The 19622-nt window shown below is 41.6% G+C and overlaps 1 protein-coding gene across 4 annotated transcripts in view; it reads right to left on the bottom strand.

Annotated features, from left to right (window-relative positions):
• Positions 1-19622, bottom strand: part of runx2a (RUNX family transcription factor 2a) — a 177446-nt gene that overhangs the window by 26533 nt on the left and 131291 nt on the right. For 3 of the 4 annotated variants that reach the window (XM_067984477.1, XM_067984479.1, XM_067984478.1), the window contains 2 exons: positions 8797-8973; positions 1156-1320 (listed from right to left, as the gene is read on the bottom strand). In XM_067984477.1, coding sequence (XP_067840578.1) covers positions 1156-1320; positions 8797-8973 — 342 coding nt within the window. The remainder of the gene's footprint in view (positions 1-1155; positions 1321-8796; positions 8974-19622) is intronic. The other variant, XM_067984480.1, reaches the window with a different exon arrangement.

The raw sequence follows: 19622 nt of genomic DNA, 5'->3' as shown, positions 1-19622 counted from the left end.
TACTTGAAGCAATAAAAATGTTTTTATCATGTAACCTGAAAGGAAAACAGCATAAAAACAGAATATGCAGGGTAACATCAATGGATTACAGATAATAAGCTACTTTAATTCACATCTCATCGATACTGGCTGCACTCAGTGCATGGAATACAACTGAGTGGATCTTTCTGTGATCAATGTAGTCAACACAATTCACTAGCATTAGCATGTTGACAGGAATGGTGCCCAATGACATGTGATGGTCTAATGTTGTAATTTATCTTAACCCCTATTGTGCATTTCTTCTTTAATATAATCTTACTATGATACTTTTGCCTGTATAAAAAGTCAGTTCACGTCAAAGTAATTAATTGTATGTGCTGCACTTTGATATGTTTGGGAGACTTGAAATAAATACAAGTTTTTTTTAATAGTTTCAGCAATTAAATTTTGACTGTGGTATGAGTCATTGGACCACAAAATATAATAGCAGTGCTGAGGAAACCTTGCTTCAATCTTTATGGAGGTTCTTCCTCTCATCCATGGAAACTCCGGAAAAATGGCCTAAGCACTGTTTACGCCATTTTCTCGGATTTCCACAGGTCTTCCACTTAAGTTACAGCGGACTAGTGGGAGAATCCCTGCAGAAATTCATCCCCAATTTCTCAAAAGGCTATTCAGAAATTACAACGTTAATTTTTTTGTAGAAGAAGTTTTAAAATAGCCGTGTGAAAATATCCTCTCAAGATTCTTTAAATGTTTATGAAGTCAATCCAATAGGAAACAACTATAAACCACTGAGGATTTTCACCACATTGCACAGAATATAATTGGATATAATCCTAAGGAAGTTTCAAAATTGTTTTATGGTTTGAATACAGCCACCCAGATAAGTTGGCAAAGGGATAGCATCTCTCTATTATGAAAACTGCACAATATCTTGGAGCAAACACTATTCAACAATAAGGAGAGAAAATGTAAACAAGCTATCTGGGTTATCAGATAAGTTATCAAACAGTATTTCAAGGGAAAGAAGTAATCACTTCTTCCTGTATAGATGCCAGTAACTATGTCAAAGATTTCAATTCCCCCAACCCTTCCCCTCCTCCTCCCCCCGCCCCCAAAACTCTCAAAAGTTTAAATACACAGGAGGTTTACTCCTGAGATAGTGTCTACCTGAAAGTCGTCTTGGCACATCAGCAGTGATTGCAGGAAGCCCTGTGGCACGGGCGGAGGAGAGAGGGGTTGTGGAATGTATGGAAGGTGAAGTCATCTGACTCAGATAGGGTGGGTAGGACTGATCATATGACCACGGTGGCGACGACTGGGCCTGCCTGGGGTCTGTAAACAGAGGAATCAGTCAATCTTTTTTTCGCTTTTCTGTTATCTTGCCGAAGAGTCTGTATTACTTTTGTAGGCCTTAGTCTGCATTCAAATCTACTAAACATCAATCTTTTAAAGCACTCTCCTCTCTTGCAAAGTTTACAAAATGGAACTTGAATTTAAAAAAAAACTATTATATTGTAAAGAAGTTAAACAAATGCCCATTATCCCTTACTGTCAGTATGCCACAGCTCTGGCATACTTCTTTCCAAGGTACTCTATTTTTTCGTTAATACTGATAAAACATTTTCTACAAATATTTCACAAATATTGTATTCTTTTGCCCTGATTGTTTTCCGAAGTATGCTTCAGATGCTGTAATTGCAAGTTGTAGCCATTGACACCGAGGGCAGAATTTTAACTGCTAAGTCCGGGTGGGTTCAGGGCAGGGGGGCAAACAAAATCGCATTTTTATGGAGCGGGAGGGAATCCCGGCTCCAACCCGCCGAAAAATGCGTACAACCCAAACGCATCCGGGTGCGCGCGGATAAGGAAGTCCCACCGGCAATTAAATCTGGCGGGCCGATAATTAAAGGGGCAAATGTACCTCATTGAAGTACTTAAGATAGTTTATTTTTTGTGTATTGGACACTTAAAAAGATTTTAACGTTACCTGGGCGACTTTCCCACCGCTTCCAATTCACGCCTGGTGAAACCAGGCAGGAAGGGCCGGATCAGTGAAAAATAGACTAAATAAAATAAATAAACATACCTTAAAAAGGATGCCACCTGCACCCCCCACCCCCCATGTCCGATATCTTTCCGATGTCCCTTGTTCCCCCCACCGATGTCCGATGTTTCCCCCCACCCCATCTCTCTCCCAACGGCCGATGAGGTCTCTCTCTCTCTCTTTCTCCCCCCCACCCCTTGGATGTGTAGCTCCTCTCTGCCAGGCACGAAACCCAGAAGAGGCATTGATTGGCCTCATTAAGGCGACCCATCTACTTCCCTTCTGGGTTTCGCACCCGCAAATCCTACCCCCCCGCCCCCCGATCTCCTCCCGCCGGCACATGCCCCTAGATTGTAATTAGACACAAAAAAAGCATGTATGCTATACCTCTAGTGTTTGCGTTACAGGAATTAGTTTTATCTGTGTGACTTATTACAGAAATAAATGAATGGCTGAGCAGATTTGCAAGTTTTATCACAACACATAAAATACAAGTCAGAAAATCAAGCTCAAGGAAGCAGAGGGTTGCCTGCATTCATGAGTCAGAGCTATAAAACCAGGAGCTGAATTCTCATGCTGTAACCTGCCACAGTTTCTCCATTTCCTCTTAATTTACCACTTAATTTACCAATTAACAGAGTGTTGATGGCAAGGTAAGTGATAGGAACGCACTGAATCAAATAGGACCTGAAATATCCTGGCAAGAATACCAGAATATTAGGTCAGATGACAAAAGGTGTCTTCCTGGATTGCCTCGGAGTCTCCAGGAATTAAAGATTAATCTCAAGGACACTGCTGCGAGCAACCCGGGAGAAAAATCATAGGGGCATTAAAAAATTGTGTATTTTTCATTTTTGTTCATTAGTTATAAAAAGTATTGGAGAAGGATTAAAAAAAAAGTTGTTTAACTAGGCAGAGCAGTTGAAGGCAGGAGGTCACGTAATGAAACCTTGAGGAATACGTCCAACCAGAGTTGGCAATCATAATGAAATATGAGCTAAAATGTGAACTCTTCTGTATATGTGGGAAGGTAGAAGAACACAGAACTGACTCAGAGAATCTTTAATGGCTATCAATGGACAGGTTTAAAGTTGCACAATGCGTAGGCCCCACGCTCAGTATGCTGTCAGAGAGCTTACATGCAAAAATCTTTTCTTGTTCTATTTGAAGCTCTCACCATTTAAACACTTAATACATAGAGCTACTGAAAAATCTGCAGTGACCCAATAGACTACTGTCAGCTGACTATGACCAAGTGGATTCCGACACATATTTTCCTTAGAGCAGGTGAAGCAGCAGTTTACTTGTACGTCTTTCAGTTTAGTATACTGAATTTGCTGCTCACAATGCGGTCCCCTCGACATTGGGGAGACCAAACGCAGATTGGATGATCGCTTTGCTGAACACCTCTGCTCAGTCCGCAAGCATGACCCTAACCTGTCGGTCGCTTGCCATTTTAATTCCTTGTCCCACTCCCACTCTGACCTCTCTGTTCTTGGCCTCTTACACTGTTCCAATGAAGCTCAACGGAAGCTTGAGGGACAGCACCTCATCTTTCGATTAGGCACTTTACAACCTTCTGGATTCAACATTGATTTCAATAACTTCAGAACATAACCACTGCTCCTATTTTTTTGTTGAACTGCAGCTGCTGGTTATGATTCAGCTGTTGCCATTTACAGCTTCTCTAGACCGATCTTTTATTTCTTAACCTGTCCCATCACCACCTTCCTTCCCTAGCACCATCATCCCTTTTGTCATTTAATCACTCTTGTCCTCCACCCTATCACAGACCTTCCCTTTTGTTCTTTCCTCCCCCCTTTCCCTGGCTCTGTACTTGTTTAAAAACTTTAACTCTTTAACATCTTCCAGTTCTGACGAAAGGTCTTCGACCTGAAACATTAACTCTGTTTCTGTCTCCACAGCTGCTGCCTCACTTGCTGAGCTTCTCCAGCATTTTCTGTTTTTATTTCAGACTTCCAGCATCCGCAGTACTTTGCTTTTGTTATAAAGGGCAATTCCTGACTACAACGGAGACACTGAAAACAATATCACTGGAATCCAACTGCTCAATGGGAGACATAGCCTGGTATTGTACAGCTACATTGTACGGCAACATGCTATGCTGTACTGTTAAGAAACAACACTTTAAATGCTAACCTGACCATAGTCACTTCTTGAATAATCTAGTATCACACGACACAAAACTAGGTGGGATCGTGAGTTGTGAGGAGGATGCAAAGAGGCTTCAAGGCGATTTAGACAAGTTGAGTGAGTGGGCAAATACATGGCAGATGCAGTATAATGTGGATAAATGTGAAGTTTTATCCACTTCGGAAGGAAAAACAGAAAAGCAGAGTATTATTTAAATGGTGATAGATTGGGAAATGTTGATGTATAAAGGGACCTGGGTGTCCTTGTACACCAGTCACTGAAAGCAAACATGCAGGTGCAGCAAGCAGTTAGGAAGGCAAATAGTATGTTGGCCTTCATTGCAAGAGGATTTGAGTACAGGAGCAAGGATGTCTAACTGCAGTTATACGGGCCCTTGGTGAGATCACACCTGGAGTATTGTGTGCAGTTTTGGTCTCCTTACCTAAGAAAGGATATACTTGCTATAGAGGGAGTGCAGTGAAGGTTCACCAGACTGATCCCTGGGATGATAGGACTGTCGTATGAGGAGAGATTGGGTCGACTCGGCCTGTATTCACTCGAGTTTAGAAGAATGAGAGGGGATCTCATTGAAACATATAAAATTCTGACAGGGCTAGACAGACTGAATGCAGGGAGGATGTTTCCCCTGGCTGGGGGGTCCAGAACAAGGGGTCACAGTCTCAGGATACGGGGTAGGTCATTTAGGAATTAGATGAGGAGAAATTTCTTCACTCAGAGGGTGGCGAACCTGTGGAATTCTCTACCACAGAAGGTTGTGGAGGCCAAGTCACTGAATATATTTAAGAAGGAGCTAGATAGATTTCTAGACACAAAAGGCATCAAGGGGTATGGGGAGAGAGCAGGAATATGGTATTGAGATAGAGGATCAGCCATGATCATATTGAATGGCGAAGCAGGCTCGAAGGGCCGAATGGCCTGCTTCTGCTCCTATTTTCTATGTTTCTATGTTTTTAATGGCTGTTAGTTGTTAAGTCATTGTTTCATAGAAACGTAAACCATGCACAGAGATTGAAATCAGAGGCTTGATATTTGGTGCATAGATAGCAAAAGATAAATTTTATTAACGTAGTTATTTCGTTTTAGCCCAAGGTACAAAATTGTAAAAAAAATACCACTGCAGCTCTGTTACCTTCAGAACCATAGGGCAAATCTTCCTCTGCAGTTATACCGACTTCACGGGACTAACTGCAGCAGATGTGGGAGGTAAATTGGGTGGGGAGCTTCTTGTAACCTGATGCAAATACCTTGATTTTCCATGGAAGTGATATCGGGTGTGCATTGGGCAGACAGATTGCAATAGAATGCAATCATAGAAAATACCATTTGCATCATAGAAAAATTTGGTACTAGGAATGGCAGTGCATGAGCAAAGTAAAGAGGCGAAGGAGTTGTAAACTTTAAAGGGACACTTTGCCTGGTGCAATTGATTCAAGAGTGATCTAATGCACTAGGCAAGGTGGGAGGCTTAACACTTTTCATTATATATTTTATTTGGGCCTGGGCTACCAACCATGCTCTACTGCAGAAGACACCATAGCCATTTTCCTCTCCGCCACCCGAGGTGGACAACCTGGCAGCTGCAGAAACATCGTTGTGAACCCACCAAAATCATGTCCATGACCCTGACCTCGGTTTATTGGCTAGCATCAGGGCAGAGGCTTGGGGCAAACGAAAGTCCCGCAACCACTGAAATTGCACCATTGAGAGGACACTCATATTTGCAAAAATTGAATAAGTTAGTTTTAAAATGTAGCATTTAGTCTTATAGTCTGTGCTCCTGCAGCAAAACAAACAAAGTAAACAAAGTTCTGCTGGACAGTGTGTGGGTGTGAGACTGCTGAGTCCAAAGAAGCAGTATTTTTATAATCACCATGCACGATCACACAGTATGTAAAATAATTCCTGTGTGGATCAGCTGAAACAAGTTAGTAGGGTAGTGCCCTACCCTTGAATGCAAATAATGTCTTGCATGAGTGCATATAAAGCACACCAACTTCCTGCTTTCTCTCAAGACAATTGATTCTGTTTTTCTAAGTAACATTTTATATTAAAGCAGCAAAGAAACACTCCGGGTCCTCCTGGCCCACAAGAAAACTTAATTTTTTTTTAATGAAGTTACCTTATCGGCCGTCTTCGGGCCTGCTCCCCTATGGCACTGACCTCACAACACAAAGGAAAAATAGCGTTGGGGTCTGATTAACGTCATCAGACTCAGACATATTAATTCTCAATGAGGCTCTGGCCAACCTGTGGCACTCTGATGAGCGCCACACTGCTGATATTTTAACCCCCCCGCATGCCCTCTTCTCCTAAGGCGTGGTGGGAACAGGGGCAGCCAAAACAAATATGGACACTTATTGGGATAAGCACTGGCTGGTAATAGCTTAAACTTTCTACACTTTTAACCTTTTCACTACTGAGTTTTCTTGGCAACTCCCCAACTGTGCAAGTATTTCCATTAGAGGAAACACAGAAAATGGCTATCTGAAAACATGTGATATTATCAGGAAGTAAAGGTTGAGAAGAGGCCTTAGTTTGTAGCATAAATGTAAAAAAGTTGCTATTTTCTTTCTGATGGTAAGTGTTATCATAGCCCTGCAAGCGAGAACACGTTCCAATCTGAAGATGCACTCTAATGTAGAAAAGTTTTTACGATGTTGATGCTTTACACTGGGCGAGCAGTGTGATATTATCCTGTTGTTCATGTTACCGGGAAAGCAACCCTAACCAGATTTGGCCTTATTTTTGATGAGTTACTTTGTTTAGGTTTCAGTCTAGGTTTGATTTTTATCCAGCATATGATCATTATAAGAACATTTGGGAAGGTAGAAATACCTTCAGTTGGACCTCAGTTGGGTTTGAATTGAATTAAAAGACTAAGAACACTTCTGTGGTAGGTGTACTGCAACAGGAAAGTGCAATTTCTTTTGTACATCCCTTTTGTTTGGTCAATGCACTTTCTGTTGCATTTTGTTATGAAGGAAACAAATTGTCATTTATATCTTGGCATGTCAGATCCTGACAGGTCTCAGACAGACTTGCTGGCGTAGTTGGCGTCTCCTTATTTTGCAAGAAGTGAATGGCTGCCAGCTCCGATTTAACTGTCAATTACCTCAATAATCAGCAACTCACACAGGGTTTAATAACTTCACATTTATATGCACTTGAGCAATTGAATTTATGTAGAAGTGAAATCACTTCTATTAATTACACAGGGCTTGTGAAGGAATGCATCCAAATAAAATTTATAATTTGGGACATTGCTGTGTATGATGTCTCTTTTCCCCTCCATGTTCCCATTGCAAAGTTCCTGGGACCTCCATTATTTTTCATTTACAACTTCCCTCCATCTCTCTGCTCCTATAAGTTCTCTCCACACTACCTCCTTGAGGTGGAAAGGAGGGTAAGTGGCAAACATCTCCACGACTTGGGTGTTAATACCTTTCTGAAGTGAACTGGTAGGAAAATCACATAACAGTCTGCATATTCTTCCTCCTTTTGAAAAGCCACTGAAGAAAACTGATGAGATACACATATCTGCTCCCTCACCAAGATCGCCTGCTTCCACGTCTGTAACATCGCCTATCTTCACCCCGCCTCAGCTCATCTGCTGCTGAAACCCGCATCCATGCCTTTGTTACCTCTAGATATGTCTATTCCAATGCTCTCCTGGCTGGCCTCCCATCTTCCACCCTCTGTAAACTTGAGCTCATCCAAAACTCTACTGCCTGTATCCAAACTCGCAACAAGTCCCGTTCACCCGTCAACGCTGTGCTTGCTGATTTACATTAGCTCCTGGTCCAGGAAGTCTCAATTTTAAAATTCTCATCCTTGTTTTCAAATCCCTCCATGGCCTCGCCCCTCTGTGACCTCTTCCAGCCCTACCAACCTCTGAGATCTCTGTGCTCCTCCAATTCTTGCCTCTTGCGCATCCCTGATTTTAATCACTCCATGCCTTCAGCTGCGTAGGCCCTAAGCTCTGGAATTCCCTTCCAAATCCTCTCCGCCTTGCTAATTCTCTGTCCTCTTTTAAGAAGCTCCTTAAAACCTATCTCTTTGACCAAGCTTTTTGTCACCTGTCCTAATATCTCCTCATGTGGCTCGGCGTCAAATTTTGTTTGAAAATCGCTCCCGTGAAGCCTACATTAAAGGAGTTATATAAATGCAAGTTGTTGTTATTGTTGTAGTACCAGTGGCTAGCCAGCATGTCAACACCTTCAGGAGAAGGAGAAGGTTGACTGGAGGTATAAATAAATAAATCAATACTTGTGGCAAATGGTAAATGCAAAATGAACAAGACTACAACGCAATCCATCCTGTTATAATTGCATCAATTACAATCAGTAAAGATACGCAGGTAGTCGTCTTAACACAAAAGGTGTAAATGGGAAATAATAAATTATTTTAAGTATTAGGCTTATCAGATATTCTGCCAAAAACAATTGAATCCACATGGTAAATTTCCATTTATAAACACAGACTCAAGATAAGTATACAGGCACTAATCTACTAGTAATAAAACGATCCATAGGTATTGTTTTAATATCACAACTCAAAGAGCAGCCCACTCTACACATATATCCACATACCTGCAATCTGAGTTGGAGCCTGAGGACTAAAAGGAGCTGGTGGAGGATTGAGAGAAGGACGTGGACTCTGTGTTGAAGCACCCACTCTCATTGCAGTTTGGCGAAGGCGCTCCAATTCACTCAGACGTTCTGAGAATAATCCAACTTTGGGCTGGTCATCAGGCTTCTGCCTGTGTCCTGTTCAGAAGAGAACAAAATAACAATCTAAAAAACCTCCCTTGTAACCATTTATGTAGTTGAAATGTAGATTATACATTTTTTTCTGTTAAAAATTGAATTTATTGTAGTTTTAGACTTTAAAGGGGCAATTCCATCATATTGGAGAGGGTCAAGAGATAAGCAAGTATAGTAACAGTTGAGAACTGCCCGAGCTGTTGCCAATAGTGATAATTTAAGATGGTAGTGAACCATCATAACATTTTGGTAGATTTTCAACTAGCCACCTGGGTGTAAAACTGGTGTTACAGATTGCCCACTCCTTATAGAAACCGCTCGATTTTCATTTCCATTGATTTGGGCGGTTCCTATAATGTACAAGATGTCCCAATGTGCTCCACGGAGGCATAATCAGACAAAAATGGATGCCAAGCCAAAGAAGAAAATATTAGGAGGGGTGACCAAAATTTGTGTCAAAGAGTGGGTTTTAAAGAGGGTCCTAAAGGAGGAGAGGGGGGTGGACTGGTTTAGGGAGGAAATTCCAGAGCATAGGGCTTAGACAGCTGAAGGCATGACTGCCAATGGTGGGGTAAAGGGAGTGGGAGATGAACAAGATGCCGGAGTTAGAGGAACTCAGAGTCCTAGGGAGTTGTAAGGCTGGAGGAGGTTGCAGAGATAAGAAGGAGAAAGGTTGTGAAAGGATTTAAACACCCTGATGAGAATTTTAAATTGGAAGAATTGGGGGACCGGGAACTAATGTACGTCAGCAAAGACAGGGGTGATTGGTGAATGGGACTTGGTAAGCGATAGGATACAGGCAGCAGAGCTTTGGATGAGCTAAAGTTTATAGAGGGTGGAGGATGGAGGCTGGGTAGAAAAGCACTGTGATAGCCATGCCTGGAGGTGACAAAGGCAGGCATGAGGGTTTAAAAAACAGGGTTCAAAAGGGAACTGGATAAGTACTTGAAATGAAAAAATGTGCAGTGATATGGAGATAGGGCGGGGGAGTGGGACTAGCTGGATTGCTCGGATAGAGCCAGCACGGACTTGCTGGGCCGAATGGCCTCCTACCATGCTGTAACCTTTCTATGATTCTATGGGCTGAGGCAGGGGTGGAGGCGGGTGATGTCATGGAGGTAGGAAGGAGATATGGGCAACATCACCACCCCAACAGTTTGGGTGAGGCAGATGGTGCAAAGTATAGCTAGGAGGGAAGGCTCTCAGTAAGGGGCAAGGTGCACCACTCATGAGTCAAATTTCCATCAAAGCCAGAATATCAATGCAATAACCCACAATAAGGTATGGATGGCAAGAGCATTGTTCTGGAGTGAACGGAAATTCTGGAGGGAAATGTAAAGAGGAGTGGAGATTATTGATCCACTGGTAAAGTCCAAGGGGCCAGTGGTCATGGATTGAGCTGGACAGGAAGGAGGTTGGTGAGATTAGCCTCCGGTGGGTGTGCTGGGAAGGAATGTTGGTGAGAGAGCAGATTGGGGTAGTTGGGGGTTGTTGCTCGTGAGGAGGCAGCGACGGGTGCCTTGGTGAGCTTGCTGGAGAATGCTGAGAGAAGCACAGAGGGTAGCTGTGAGGTTATCCATGGGCGTTCAAGCCTGGGATGGTGGCATTAGAGTAGGAAGACAGAGGAGTAGAGTTGGGTTAGGATGGTGATTAGGAGGAACAAAATAACCAAGACGTGAGAAATAAAGGTGGAATGACCAGGTGACAGGAAAAGGAGGAGATGGCAGAGAAGGGCCCAGGAGGAGCCAAGAGGAAAAAAGGGGAAATAGAAGTAATGAGTCTAGAGCAGCATGAGAATGGACACAAAGGAAATTCGGGTTGCCTACGCATGCCAATGATAAAATATATGGCAGATATATTTTACATTAACCAAAAGAAAATCAACTTAGTTCTACTGTTGTTCATCACTGGCCTTTATATGGCTGCATTAACAACTAAATACGTCAACCAACTAAGTACTTATATTTTATCTGTACAATTTTATTCATGTTTCTTTTATGATTACGCTACATATTGGTAGACCTGATAAAATTGACTGAGCAAAATTTGGAGCTTCATGGACAAGCATGTTCTTGATTACTGAAATGAATGAAGTGATCCATTAAACAAGGACTACTGCAATTTCAAATGTTTCCATTTTGTCCTGCTTTTAGTAAAAACTTTGACATTTTATTGAGGGAAACATAAACGAGATTCTCTTCAATATATACAAGAAAGTTTTTGGCTGGACTGGATAAATTTAATATAATACAACATTGTTTCAGTGCTCCAGGGCATTTAAAATAAATAATCTCTGTTTGTCATGTTAGTAAAACTATATTTTGAACTGCGACACTTCAAATGGCTATAAGACTGAGCAAATTGGAATCATCCGCTGGCATTTCCAATAACAGGGTCAGCTGTGGCTATCATTATTATTCACAGATTTTGAAGTAGTTTTGCATGCAAACAGAGCCAGTCACGTAAATCCTTTCCTTCAGCATCCCTCTCACAGTCGAGTACACATACCCTAACTCTTATGAAAGAGAGAAGGAACACAAACACTGGCAATAAAAACAGCAGCTTACAGGTGCATAAGCTGTTTGATTTTTGAATAAATACAATGGAAAGAATGAAAGCAAAATAAAGCCAGTCACTTTGTATAGTTTGGGCCTGCCCATCATGCCTGAACTGGCTGCTTTTAATGGAAGAAAAAAAACTTGCTTGAACTGGCTGGTTGCCAATTGGCAGAAGACAATGATTAGCTCAGCCTACAAAACCTAACCCTATAGATACAGGAAGGAAAGCGAAGAATGCATTGGACTTTAAAGATATTTTTGATGTTTTAGAAAAGGCCTTTGCTAAGATTAATAAATGCAGAAAATTATCCAGAGTTATTTCAGGAATAAATATTTTGAATAAAAAACTTACAAAGCAGAGGCAGCCACTGTATTAGTTATTCGCAGAGTGGATTCTTTTCCAGCTATTAGGAATAGAAACCAGTACCAAAGCAATGATCGCATTACACCTGCTTTTTTTTAACTGAGCTGAGGCCTGAGAGGATTCAAAATAAACTGTTCCTGCCTATTTATGTCTGCATTGCTGTATCTGCAGTGGTGCCAAATAATCAGCACATTGAGCAAAAATAATTGATTTGATGTATATCTCAATGTAGGTATTGCAAGTTTTGCATTTATTTTGATATTCTAAACTCATTTTACATATTCAAGTTAAATTTTAATTCTATATAAATAGCTCTGCAGACGTAAAATACTACTGTAATAATGATGGGAACAACTGCAGCTGTTTTTGGACTATAATTAAGTTAACGAGCATGTGTCTGTGTTTATCGACTGATTATATGTAATATGGACAGTTCATTTCCGATACATGACAGCAATGAAAGTTTCTTATGGAATTTTTACACAAAAACAAATGAGACAGCAAGGATCCGTGCTCTAATGGGTCGGAGATCGTGGGGGGATGGTCAGAGATCGTGGGGGGTGGGGTGGTGATTGGGGGGTGTGAAGATCGTGGGGGGAGGCAGAGATCATGAGGGATGGGTCAGAGATTGTGTGGGGATGGGTCAGAGATTGTGGGGGGGGCGGAGATCGTCAGGGGGAAGAGGCGGAGATCGTGGGGGGGAAGGGGCGGAGATCGTGGGGTGGAAGGGGCGGAGATCGTGGGGGGATGGGGCGGAGATCGTGGGGGGATGGGGCGGAGATCGTGGGGGGATGGGGCGGAGATCGTGTGGGGGGATGGGGTGGAGATTGTGGGGGGATGGGGCAAAGATCGTGTGGGGGGCGATGATCATGGGGGAGGCGGACATCGTGGTGGGGGGGGGGCTGGTTGATTATGTGTATAGGATCACTGCAGGTAAGCGTGTTGGGCCTGGAGGAAACACAGCTGCTCCCCCTGGCCCACAAGCAGTGCAATAAAGGCACTTACCTCATGATCCGGGCCTTCTCACTTCCTTTTACGTGGTGTGAATCAGAAGGCCCGGGAATCTGGCCCCCAGGAGTTAAAAATAAAAAACTTATTAAAATGGAGGCACACAGCCTCCCTGAAAGCTTTCACTGACCGACCCGCCGCCTGAGAGCGGGTAAGTCGCCTGCCTCTTGAAAACTAGAAGTGGGCAGGTTGGAGGTGGGTTGCAGCCGGGTTTACAATTTTTACCTTCCCACCCACCCCCAACCCACCCGTTTGTGGGTTTAAAATTTACCCCCATATGTTTATCTCTCAGCAGCTGCTTTTGTCTCATTCTGAAAATGGGAAAACCTGTGATTTTGTTCCCATTCTGACCATGTGGAATCTAAGATGTCCCAAATAGAGAAATCTTTTATTAAGTGGCATTGTGGTTTCATTGCCTTGTGCATCATAGATGATTAATATGCATTGCATCATTTCCTTTTCCTGGATCCAACTATCAAAGTTATGCGTCTATTTTACCTTTGTGGTTCCAGCCCATTCCAGATAAACAGAATACTTGGGCCCCATAAGTAAGTAATTCTACTAACTGAACAGAAGTTGAAAAATTCTGATGCAACTGCTTCATTTATAATTTATTAATTTATTTTTCTATTAAGTATATAGATAAATTGAAATTGATATGCTGATACAATTTGATGAAGTAGGTTGGGAAGAGGCTTGTGTGGAGTATAAACACCAGCATAGACAAGTTGGGCTGAATGGCCTGTTTCTGTGCTGTAAATTCTATGTAGTTCTATGCAAAAATAATACTTGCCAAATTGGCAAAAATATACATCACTACACTTACAAATTAAGGGGTATATTTTCCTCTTTTTTGACAAAAGTGATTACTAACACTGGTTTTTGTAGGCTTTAATCAAAATAGCAGATGAATTTGCTGTGGTTGATTTCATGCAACCTGATTTCTTGGTAAGAATGACAAAACACCATGGTGCATTGTAATAATATTCCTTTCGCACTTCAAGTAGCTAACGAGCTATTAGTATAAATACCAAGCATCTTGATAATCTCAGATATAGGCTCTCATCTTGGTGTAGGAGAACAGCCCACAAGTAAACAACATAGCCAGAGAGCTTGGCTATGCATTACGTGTGAACTTGGGCTCAACTATAGGGGCATATTGTAAAACTCCCCTGGCCAATCCAAGCATCTCTGCCTTCTTGCCACTGATTCCATTCCCCTGCCTTCCCCTTGCTTATGGTGAATCAGACTGTTTAAAACCTCAGTGTTCTGTTCAACCCAAAGTTGAGCTTCAAATCTCACATCACCAAGCCCACTTATTCCTACCTCTGCAACATCAGCCACCTCTGACCCTATTCACCCTACTGCTGCTAAAACCCTTATCCACCCTTTTGAGACCTCTCAACTCGATTTCCTTGCCAGACTCCTAACCTTCCCCCTCCATAAACTCAAAGCTCAGTTGCCTCAATTCTTTCCTGTACTAAGTTTAGATTGCCCATCACCCCAGTTCTCAGTGACTTACATTAACTCCCAGTCCCTCAATGTATTGAATCCCAGTCCCTCAATGTATTGAATTTAAAATCTTCATCATTGTCTTCAAATCGCCCTATGGGCTCACCCTACCCTATCTCTCCAATCTCCTCCAGTCTTACAACTCCTCCCACATTCTTTGCTTCTCAGACTGTGGCCTTTTGTGTATCCACGGATGACAGAAACTTCAGTCATCTTGCTCCTGCTTTCTGAAATTCCCTCCCTAAATACCTCAATCTGTTCACTTTAAAAACTTTCTCAAAACCCATAATTCCACTAAGCTTTTGTTCATTTCTCCTAACTCTTGCACATTTTCTTGTTATCCATTCCTTTTATCTACATTTTGTCTCTCCACTTCTGTAAAGTGCCTTGGGCATTTTCTATATTAAAGGAGCTACTTATATGCAAGTTGTTGTTCTTGTTTTATCTTCCTCTGCTGCTGCTCATTGTAGTCACTTCTGAAGTATATGTAAGTAGGCGCATGGCAGAACAGGGCTTCAGTTAGCCCCTTAATGGAGTAATTCTGGCCAACATTCACCTCTCAACCAATTCCATCTAAACAGATTAACTAGTATTTTATCTCATTTCCATTTGTGGGACCTTGCTGTGTGCAAATTGTCTGCCCTGTTTAGTTACAATGACTAAACTGCAAAAAGTATTGAATTGGCTGTGAATCACTGTGGAACATCGTGACGACATGAAAGATACTATATAAATGCGAGTGCTTTCTTTGTTTGTTATTAGCATCGCGGCCCCTGTGATGTCTCCTGTGGACGACTTTTACTAACACTGGTAATGCTGAGAAGATGCTTGACTCTCCCTGATCTTTGAGAACAACACTAACTTCAGGTCTGACCTGGAGCTCAGAACTCATTCTTTGTTTATTTGACCTTTAACAAAGTCTTAACAGTCCTTAACAAGGGAACCTTTGCACTATTTTTCATGAATACATTGTTGAATGGGAGCTAGACTCAGAGTAACAGTACAAATGAATAAAAAGTTTGCATCTTTTTCTACCTGTCTTGCTCACTTGTTTATTTTTCCCAATTTTCTATTAAAATTAACACACAGAGAAAAATAACACCTAAATTTTTACAGTGACTTTTTGAACCACACCCTAACTGGCTCCTCTTATAAGTATTTTTGATCTTTGACTCTAACAGAGTAGACTAATGCAACGTAATTTATAATTTATGCATTTTTGATTGTGAGTAACTGAATATCAGAAATCTGCTACAGAACAAGCATTAATATTTCAACGTGAATTACTGTTAAATTCAAATGTTTGATAAGCTAAACTTTTGGCCAAACATGCCGTTCACTTAACAGAATTTGATGACAGTACAGTGTGATACTGGCAGTGCAAAGACTGCAACACTTGCAATAGTCAGTAACTTCCTCCAGTCCCTTCTCCTTGTTAATGTACCTGTCTCCAGAAAAGGAATCAGACTAACTATGAATGACAGCCTCCCATTAAATGAGAACGAGTATGATTAATGACTCTCTGTCAGGCAGGAATTTTCTCCTAATAAATTCTCTTAAGCACAACTTGTATCCTAACATCAGCTAACTAAGAAAGAGAAAAAGAAAGTTCCTACAACAATTGGCATAAAACAGCTTCTTATTAAATTATGCCTTTTTGGTTGCCTCAGAAGGCTAGAGCAAACAAATGCTAAAGAATGCTCACAGGGGTACAAGAAGATATTCGTGGTGCTGAAATGTGGGTAAGGGGCCAGAACAAGCAGCCTGATGTCATCTATGTTGTAACAAAGCTTTGCAAACAAAGCTAGCATTTGTGCAAAGGTGAGGCCCAAACAGATAAGTGGCTACTGCCACCGAAGAGCTGTATTATATATGATCAAACTGGGATAAAATCAACTCCACATTCACTAAGTGAGCGAAAAAACAGCATTTGAAGAGATGATCGCAACAAAGCTAAAATCGAGTTAATGTGATATGCATTTACAATATCTCATTTATGTATTTATTTACTTTAAAAAGGCTCCATTACACCTTGAACTTTTGAAGTTGCTTTTCCTTAAGGCTTTCCTCCACCAACATGCAATGGAAATTACAGAAAAGCTGAACTACTGGCCTCTGGAGTTAGCCACTAGTAGGAGCTGAGATGACTGGCCCAGGGGTGAAATTCCTTCTGTTGATAATATAGGAACAGGAGTAGGCCATTCAGCCCCTGGAGCCTGTTCCACCATTCAATTAGACCTTGGCTGATCTGTATCTTAACTCCATGTAGCCTTCTTGGTTCCGTATCCCTTAATACCCTTGCCTAACAAAAATCTATCAATCTCAATTTTGAAATTTTCAATTGACCTAGCCTCAATAGGTTTTTTGGGGGAAGAGAGTTCCAGATTTCCACAACCCTTTGTGTGAAGAAGTGCTTTCTGACTTCATCCCTGAACGGCCTAGCTCTAATTTTAAGGTTATGCCCCCTTGTTCTGGACTCTCCCATCAGAGACTCAACTCCTTTGAGCATCTTAAACACCTCAATTATATTAAGGGGTGATCTAATTGAGGTGATTAAGAATTTCCCCTTTTGTACTCATGCAAGATTTTTGGCAAAATTGTCAACAGGAATTTCATCCTCCAATGATTTTTCTCCATTCCCATTAGGAAATGTCTAGCCTCTGTTTTGATGAGATCAAAAATTCAACAACATGGAAGATCAAAGCTACATCCCACCAATCTAATGCACCATATGCTGGTGCCCCAGCATACTGTTTACCACCTCATTTGTCATTCCACTCTCATCTTTTAAGAATAGACTATTAACATAAACACTGAGTTTCTGTTAACTAAATGTGAATTGTTAACTACAGAGATAATGGGATATGAAATTCTGTACCCTTAATTGAATTTTCAAACACTATGTGCTGCTTTGCTACATGATGTTTAACGTGTAAATTGTGATTAACATGCACGGGATGGAAAGTTTCCCTGAAGCTAATTGAAGATTATTTCTCTGTAAACCGCAGTAAAGAATCTACAGTTAACTTTAAGCACCCTAATGCATGTGCCACTGTGGTCATTTGTCGCATTTACTAAAGAAACCAGAAGGCACTGATATAACACTCTCTCAAAAACTATTGTATTCAAAACCAAAAACAATTGCAATTCCCAAGCCTGGCTTATCCAGTATTGTCAAGAGATCGAAAGAATATCATCTCTCACCCAAGAAATTGCAAAACACTAACAATACTAAACATCAAGCTCCAAAGGATTCAGACATAGCAGCACATGGCAACAACTATATGGATGGTTTAATAATACCAAAGATCATCAGAATATGGGGGAGATTTTCCTGTGTCTTCACTCAGGTGCACTGGATCATCTGGGCACAATGATTATTGGAAAATCCTATCAGTGCGAGTGCAATTAAATCAATGAAAGGAAAATCGGGCAGGTTCATTTACAGGCAGGTGCTTTCCCCCGCACCTGCCTGTAAATGAAAATCCAGTGCACCCTGGCAAATTGGCCCATTTAATTAATAGCAGATAACAAAAAGTAGTTCCAAGGTGTTATTTAATCTCAGGGCTCAGGTGATGCTTGTATGTGTCATCAGAAGAGTCTTATAATCAGTTCCCACATTCCATTCTTGTACAATTTATTATGATATATTTTCAAATGTCTGTAAATTCTCCAAAAGAACAGTTAGGTAGAATAAAATTTGCTGTTAATTAAAATTACTACGCTTTTGAAGCCTCCGAGCACTCTTACAATCTAAATCAAACAACTGTAACTTTTCCTGTGTTATTCCTTTTCTCAGTTTTCTGCCTTCATACCATCCTCCTTCAGCCAGGAGAACAGGATGATCTTCGCTACCAATTTCCATAGACACCTTCTAGAAGTAAAGGGAATTAGGGGTTACGGGGAGCGGGCAGGAAATTGGACATGAATTTAAATTTGAGGTTAGGATCAGATCAGCCATCATCTTATTGAATGGCGCAGCAGGCTCGAGGGGCCGATTGGCCTACTCCTGCTCCTATTTCTTATGTTCTTATGTAATGCTGCTTGGAGTCAGCTGATCGGATGAATGCTTCAGGTTTCCTGATAATTCCCCTCAGCACTACCCTTAAACATGGTTTGTTCTGCAGTCATAAAGCACTTCAGCTCGTGGCCTAGCTATGAACTGCCAAAACATTCACCTAGGATAGCTGATTTTGTCTGTCAAAACCAGGATTTCAACACTGGGAAACAATGTTAACAATAAAGTTTAAGCATTTCATTGTGGAAGTGTATTTGTAGAAATTTTAAAAACGTTTAATTTAACTTTCTATAGTGAAGAAATCTAGCACGTCATAAGTTCTGTCTAGGTCACACCTGACGCCACCAATTCCTGTCAAGAGGCTACAGAGCCAACTTACTCCCAGGCTTCTGCTAGTGCCTCTCTTGAGCTGGCCATTAAGACTATAAGGTTGCAGCAGACTCACATGAAGCTTCTTTCTCTATCTCTGTGGGGAAGTGTCCAGCCTCTACTTTATACCTTCCCTTTACCAAGTCTGCTAACTTGCTATATGAGAAAAACATGAACCATCTTGCCAAATCATCAAAGCACCAGTGTATAACTATGGGGGAATATTTTGGTGACCATGCAGTAGATTTTGCAGCCACTGGAAAATACTTAAAGCCACCAATGAACCTATTTCAATTCCTAGCAGGAACAGGGTTATTAAAAAAATTGTATTTGCTGCTAGTGGTACTGAGGTGTGTTGCCTAAAACATGTATATCACCAACAGTCCATCACCAGCATCTCCACATCATGTATATTGCTAGCAGACAGGAGATAAAGAGACATCTGGTGCAGCAGCAAAGTACAGGACAGAAGGATTTTTTTCTTAAATGACTGAAATAGCTGAAATGGGGGGGGGGGGAAGAGTGGAAGATTGGGGGTGGGGGGGGAGAGGGGAAGATTGGGGGGAGAGGGGAAGATCAGGGGAGGGGGAGATCGGGGGGAGGGGGAGATCGGGGGGAGATCAGGGGGGGAGAGGGCCATCAGAGTGGGAGATATCGGGGCTGAAAGGGACATCGGACATCGGAGAAGGGTGAAAAGGTAGATTTATTTTGTTTTTTAAACTTTGTGCAATGGTTTTTTATTTAATTTATTTCGTTTATTTTTACCTGATCCAGCCCATTTCACCAGGCGTGAATCGGAATCCCTGGAAAAGCCGCCTAGGTA

This window comes from Heptranchias perlo, chromosome 5 (genome assembly GCF_035084215.1).
Source record: "Heptranchias perlo isolate sHepPer1 chromosome 5, sHepPer1.hap1, whole genome shotgun sequence".
Taxonomy (NCBI): Eukaryota; Metazoa; Chordata; class Chondrichthyes; order Hexanchiformes; family Hexanchidae; genus Heptranchias; species Heptranchias perlo.
Note: the sequence above shows the minus strand (reverse complement) of the source record. Positions and strands in the feature narration are given on the sequence as shown.